Raw genomic sequence first — 7,412 nt, 5'->3', positions numbered from 1 at the left:
AGGTGCAGGAAGGGATGCGTCTCACAGATAACACCTACAGTACCTGAGAATGTATAAGTGAATTTTGTCAGACAAGCAAACAACCAAAAATACCACAAAGACAGACGGTTCCCAGTGATCAAGCAACTTCAGCATAAGTAAAAGTGTCTGTCAAATACCCAAATCAGGATTTGATGAACAGGAACCTGAGGAAACTATATATGTGGATAAAAAAAAGATGATAGTAACTTTAGGGGTGTAACGGTTCGCGTATTCGTACCGAACGGTTCACGGGATGAGTTCCAAATGGAATCAGTATTCCCTATTTGATCATCCCTATGTGAGCAGGACACGGGAATCAGTATTCCCTATTTGATCATCCCTATGTGAGCAGGACACGCGTGTACCGTATGTAGCAGTTTGGAATGCACTTGGCAAAGGGAGCGGCGTAATTTCCTCATTATCTTCAGCTGGGATGTTCCCGTGACAACGCAGCGCCGGCATAAATAAATATACAATTCATATTTTTAAGAGTTATATACAGTATTACAAAGCATATTTTTATAAACATTTTAAAATAAAAAATGTTTATTTTTATTTGCAACAGTTAGGCTAAAAAAAAGAAGATGCAGATAAAACTGCGACATCTGCTGCAGTGTTGCCAAGTTCATACATGTCCGCAGGTTGAAGCGACCCCAATTGTGTGATATTTAGCACCGGGAATGCGTATTTCAGCAGGAAACCCTGCCAAAAAGACATATATTTTACCCCCCATAAGAGATTTTTACCAAAAAAACCCCACTGAAATGAGACTGGGCTTGTTTTGGGCTAGTTTTGAGTAGCGATTGGGCGGGTTTTGTTGTGAATATCTGGCAACCCTGATCTGCTGACGGACACTGTGCTGCGTTGTCACCGGAACATCCCAGCTGAAGATAATGAGGAATTTACGCCGCTCCCTTTGCCAAGTGCATTCCAAACTGCTACATACGGCACACGTGTGTCCTGCTCACATGGGGATGATCAAATAGGGAATACTGATTCCATTTGGAACTCACCCCGTGAACCGTTCGGAATACACGAACCGTTACACCCCTAATATAAATATAAACATGCTCAGTCAGCAATCATGAAATCATCTTTATATGTCTCCTGGTATTTCATTTTCCTGAACTCATGTAGTTATATGTTGATTCCACCAGGTGGCGCCTATAAGTCAAGCTGGAGAACTGATAATAAATAGTGGGCCTAAATCTGTGCTAAAATTCGTGTCACTCCTCCCCTTAAAACACAACCCAATTACAAGTCACCAAAAGAGGAATGTGATACGTGCAACAGATCAGTCTTCACCTGACTACACACCAGAGTCAGATGTACAGGTCTTTCTAATTATTTCAGGGGTGCAGGGAAAAATCTAATAGAAACATGGATCCCAAAAAGTCATCTCAGAATCCTGAATTAGGGCAGCCTTTACTTGCCCTGCAGGACCCTCCAGAGTACTCCAGTGTTGGATTCCCTCCCTCTGAGAGCTATCCCAGCACTTCAGGTCAGCCTGTGCAGCAGTATGGAGCTCCGACAGCACCTGGCCTGAGCACCCAAGGGCCATATCCGGAGCAAACTGTGGTCACTGTGCAGCCTCCAGTTAATGTGTCCTTCACTCCACTGGACAAACCAGAGCCAGATTACCTGTGCTATTCCATCTTTACCCTGCTGTGCTGCTGTTTACCTCTGGGATCGGCTGCTCTTGTTTACTCCATCACAGTAAGTATTGCTTCATACACCTGTCGCACCTCGCTTAGCATATTTACAACTGATCTTCAAAATAAATAATTTAAAGTTTATTTTAAAATAATACAGGACATAAATATTGTTTTGAAAGTGTTTATATAAATCACTTTACATTAAGGGCTAAACAATTCTTCAGAGGATCACGGTTCATGTCAAAATAAAGGAATCAAAGTGGAACTGAAACAGACAGCTCAGTAACGTTAGGCCTTAACAGGACGTGGTCGTAGTTCTAGGATAATATACCAAGGTTCATATTTCAGTGTTCAAATATGTAAAGAATGACTTGCATATTCAGAAATGAGTCTTTATTGTTTACAGCCTGCGTTTTAATGATCATTTAACGTCATGGATCAAGGTTTAATTCAAATCAAAGAGTTTGCCATTCGAATCAACATTGTGGCGAACCTCTTGTTTAAAATTTCAACATCGAATTTATATTGTAAACCTTATCAGTAAATGCTGTTTTGCGGCTTCCCATAGGCTAACTTTCGTTTTCATGGGTGAAAAAACACAACACTAGCCTAATAGGCCTATTATGCATTAGGCCTACAGAAGTTCAAATAGCCTACACAAACATCTTCTAGCTATCACACTAACTGCTCTCCCTTGTTTAACGTTACTCCAAAACGTATTACCCTTATTCTTTAGCCATTTTTAATTTTGAATGTTCAAGGCTTTCGGTGTCAGGCATCTTCTCCAGTTATTTTAGCTGTGCAAAAATAAATCATTATGTTGATTGACGTTGTGAACTTGTATTTATGTTATTTAAATTTTTAACGTTATTAAAAATATTTTGAGTCAGTCACACACCAGACGAGAAGCGCCACATAATGTAGGCCTATTGCTTCCCTGTTGAAATATTAATAATACAAATATAGAATTAAATAGTAGACTACGTGCTCTAAAATAGTATAAAATGCTAGTACAATAAATTAATGAATAAATAAATAACGAGGTAGGACTGCGGTCCTGAAAGTGCTGGAGAGAGTTGAGGTTGCTACTGGAAGCCGCCAGGGGGCGCAATGACACTAAAAAAACACTGTCAAGATCATTGGACATTAAACTTTGGGTTTTCGCTGTCTGTGGATGTTTTATAAAAAATAAAAATACTTGACAATTCATTTTTACATCTATAATGTGATAAATGTCAGAGTCAAACTTGATATTCAGTGAAAATAAGTAAGGGGCAGTGTGACCGTAGGAGAACAATTTTATGCCCACCCTGTGATCACAAGGGGCTTTGTCTGGATCAACTAGGCCAAAATAAATGTGTTTTTGTTATTCAAAACTCAAAATATTATAATACCATATATTAATGAAACACAAATACACATACTTGTACAAGATGTGGGAAAAAATAAATACTCTCAACCCCAAGTGGATTTACACAAACTGAGGAAGTCAAAAAGCGTTAGGTTGTGCCCCTTCTCCCTTACATTTAGGGCCCTCTTATCTAATCGGATCTTATTTTTACCCGATTCACTTCAGACTTAGACTTTTAACAACAGACCAACAGGAAGTCAGCTATTTTTGTTTAAATGTAGAATTTTTTTTTTTTTTAAATGAAGCTCAGAATTTTTAACTACGATTCACACCAAACTTTCTTAACATAATGCCAGAATATTGAAGATGCTAAATTGCGAACTGGTATTTTTATCAATTTGAATAACAAAATAAAGGCATAGATCCAGTTAATTTGTTGTGTGTGTGTGTGTGTGTGTGTGTGTGTGTGTGTGTGTGTGTGTGTGTGTGTGTGTGTGTGTGTGTGTGTGTGTGTGTGTGTGTGTGTGTGTGTGTGTGTGTGTGTGTGTGTGTGTGTGTGTGTGTGTGTGTGTGTGTGTGTGTGTGTGTGTGTGTGTGTGTGTGTGTGTGTGTGTGTGTTAGGGATGGGCGATATCTTATCGTTTGCGATATACCGGTTAAAATTCTCCCCACGATAAGAATTTGCCTTCCCGCTATAATAACGATAAAGCCTAGTTGATGGCGCGACCCATCCGCACCGTGCCACCGCTGGCCGTCTTGATGCCCTAAGCGTTATTACTTTATGATGGCCGCGGTGGCTGCGTTCGTCACTCATAGCTGAACGGGGGTTGGAGAGAGAATTTCTTGTGGTGCCCCCCCCGCAGCACTCGGTGCTCTACGCGCAGTGCTTGATAGGAGCTGCGGCACTGAATCCGCATCTCACGTGCAGAAAGAAAACAACTATGGTGGAAGCTGCGGAAGAGTTCATAGCTAAACGAGGGGCTACCTGAGGGCAATCTGAACCATACAGATGTATTTTCACTCGCTGAGCACTTGGACTGAGCGCTTAAGAGATTTGCTCTTTCTCAATCGATCGGTAAAGCACACTATTTCAGTTCCTCTCAATGAATGCGCAGTGTATATGACGCACATTAAACACTAGTGTGAGGCGCGCGACTGAGAGCGCTCAGTGTTTCACACACACTCAAAGAGAGAGCGAGAGAGTCTTATACCACACATAATTGACGTGCTACATGTAAACAATATCCTTTGTTGCATTTTCCTGTAAAGTAATGGCGTTTATTTGGAATTATTCAGCCTTTCGTGAACAGGAAGAAACGAATGCACAAACGGGAATCTCATTGGCTGGCGCGCACCTATTACTGTGCCTGTTTTGATTTCAGCCAATCAGTTGGAATGAGCGCTGACAACGTGATTACTATTTATGAACCCAGAAGCTCATTATTCCTTAGTGCAGTTTATTTTTTATTAGTAGAATAATTCGTGGTATTATTATATTATCAACTCAAATTACTGAAGTTCTATCATTAAATCATTATTTTCAACTTTTTTTAATCTGAAGACATTTTTGGGATAATTACTTTTGCTGTTTCTGCTATTTTTACCACTGTTTGCACCATGGATGAATAAATACAGAATCGGTTTACATGTAAAACTTGTCATTGATTTAAAGATGATTTTTGTTTGTATTGTGTGACGTTTTTTTAGCACAGTTGCACTATTTAAACATTTCCTGCACTTTTACAGAAGACGGTTATATCTGCAACTTTTCCATTTCTGAAAAGGCTGGTGTGGAATTTTACATAAAAAATAATTATTAATTTTATATTTATATATATATATATATATATATATATATATATATATATATATATATATATATATATATATATATATATATATATATATTATATAAGAATGCATGCAGCTTTCACTTGTCTCCAAAAACATGGGGAATGATACTACGTTTATCGTCATTGATATCGATATCGTTATCGCAATAAATACTAGAAAATATCGGGATAAATTTTTAAGTCCATATCACCCATCGTGTGTGTGTGTGTGTGTGTGTGTGTGTGTGTGTGTGTGTGTGTGTGTGTGTGTGTGTGTGTGTGTGTGTGTGTGTGTGTGTGTGTGTTAAAGCCACTGAGTGCTAAAAGACAGCGTACATCGCTGCTTGCAGGTATATTTATTATCTTGGTTTCCATAAAGCAACATACAAGAATAGATCATACCAAGCCAGTTAATCTAGTTGTAGTAACTTATAAAAACAGATATGAAGGTATATCAAAAACACTGAAGTTTAAAAACTCTGTTTTACACCAACTATAAATCAAATAAATAATAATAATATATTTGATTTCTAATTTTCTTCTTAGTTGTACATTATTAGAGTTGCTTTTTGTGTTTTCTTATTGTGTTTATATATGACTTGTGAAGACCTTTTTGATTTGATTTTATGCATGTCATTTAAGAAAGGTTCTATACCCAGATTTGTAATATTATTGTGATTTACTTTCACAGACTCGAGATGCTAACATGTTTGGACACCAACCAATAGCAAGCAGAAACTCCAGAATGGCTCGCATCCTTAACCATTTCAGTGTTGCTATTGGCCTCCTCTTCTGGTTGATCATTGTCATCTATGTCACTCTTTTTGTCATCGTAGTTACAAACTAAAAATATATATAAAAAAGAGTAACAAAATAACTATAGACCATAAGTGTAAGAAATACTTTGGTTGGACACCAGAAAGTTATAGATGGTGAGGGTGAACACATTATGTTTTGAATACACAGACATTTGGTGGTCTTCTGTTATATGTTAGTGTTGCTTAAGTTATTGAGATATGAGATATATGAGAGCTGTAAGACTAAATGTGTAAGGAGCTCTATCTATAGGGCAGGTGAGGAATGATTCTGTATGTTTCATGTAACTCGTCTGCCTTATCATTATTATTTACATAATTTGTTTTTCTTCTTAATGTACAAATCATAAAATGTCGGAGTAATCAATAACAGAAATGTATTTAACATTATGAGTCTGATGTTGTATTTTATCAAACTTTTAAAAAGCATCTAAAAGTACAGACACTTACTTTTTCTACTGTCCTTCGTTACGTTTTATATTCGTCTTCCGTTTCTTGTTCTTATTATTACAATTATAACCTTTTTTTTAACCCAAGGTCATCTAAGGTGGCAGCCTTTACAGTTGACAGTTGAAACAGTTGATCAATATAATTATATTTTGTCATCTGCTTTGGACGTGTTAGCCCCTAGGAAAGAACGTGTTGTTTCGTTTATTAAATCATCTCCTTGGTATACTACTGAGCTCGGGGCTCTTAAGGTAAAAAGTAGGCAGCTTGAACGCCAGTACAAGATGTCATGCTTGACTGTTCATAAACTCATGTATGATGAACATTTGAGTCAATATGCTGAAGCACTCAAAGCAGCAAGAACACAGTACTCGTCTATCATTAGAGATGGTTTTTAAGACGATCAAAAGTATTCTTGCACCAGTTAAACCACTAATTGTTTTTTCTGTGCAGGAGTGTAAAAAGTTTTTTTTTTATTTCTTTATGGAAAAAATTAATAACATCTATAAGTCAGTTTGGCCCCCTGCTCTTCAATTCCTGAGATGCATCCAATTATTTTTCCCGAAACTGCATTTGCCAGCTTTAACATAGTCACTATTGATTGTATTTTGAAATTAGTGATGGCAAGGAATACAACTATATGTGTACATCTGTTCTTAAGGGGTGTCTCTCTCTCAAATTAATATTTATTGTATTAATGAACATCAATGGAACCACAAAGCTGTCACAGAGGTAGGTTATGTAGGCTACAATTACAACGTAAAGTTACTATTACTGTTATTTTTTTCAAAAGTATGCTACCCCTTTTGAAAACAAAAAAAAAAACAGCATATGCTGGTTATGTTTTGAAGCATGGCAGCTGGTTTATGCTGGTCCTTAGTTGGTCATGCTGGTCCATAGCTGGAGCTAGTTGCTTAGGACCAGCTCATGACCAGCAACATAAACCAGCTGCCATGCTTCAAAACATACCTAACCAGCATATGCTGTCATGAGAGACATGTAGGATAAAACGAAATGACATATCTGAGACAGCTCCAGCTTGCTATCTGATGCATGGTGTACCTAATATTCGGTTCACTCTTGGCTGATATAGTGCATCCATTCAAGTAGCCTACCAGACACAGGGATTTCGTTGAGACTCCCCATCACTACTTAATTATAGTGATTAAAACCTACAGTCCTATAATTTTCTCTCTTTTGTAACCAACACGTTCACCACACGAGGTCGCTGTGTATCGCCGTGACGTTTGTTCTAAAATGAAAAATAACCAAAATTGTGCTCTTTCAACCA

The 7,412-nt window shown here is 37.7% G+C and overlaps 1 protein-coding gene across 1 annotated transcript; it reads left to right on the top strand.

Moving 5' to 3' along the window:
• The first annotated feature begins 1,317 nt into the window (after positions 1-1,317).
• Positions 1,318-6,057, top strand: LOC307138234 (uncharacterized protein). Its single transcript, XM_079836430.1, has 2 exons — positions 1,318-1,737; positions 5,551-6,057. Exons 1-2 carry the CDS (start codon positions 1,402-1,404, stop codon positions 5,704-5,706), a joined length of 492 nt encoding a protein of 163 aa, XP_079692556.1. The 5' UTR covers positions 1,318-1,401; the 3' UTR covers positions 5,707-6,057.
• The last annotated feature ends 1,355 nt before the right edge of the window (positions 6,058-7,412 follow it).

This window comes from Gobio gobio (assembly GCF_949357685.1).
Source record: "Gobio gobio genome assembly, chromosome: 15".
Classification (NCBI taxonomy): Eukaryota; Metazoa; Chordata; class Actinopteri; order Cypriniformes; family Gobionidae; genus Gobio; species Gobio gobio.
This window is presented reverse-complemented; position numbering and strand designations above follow the sequence as displayed.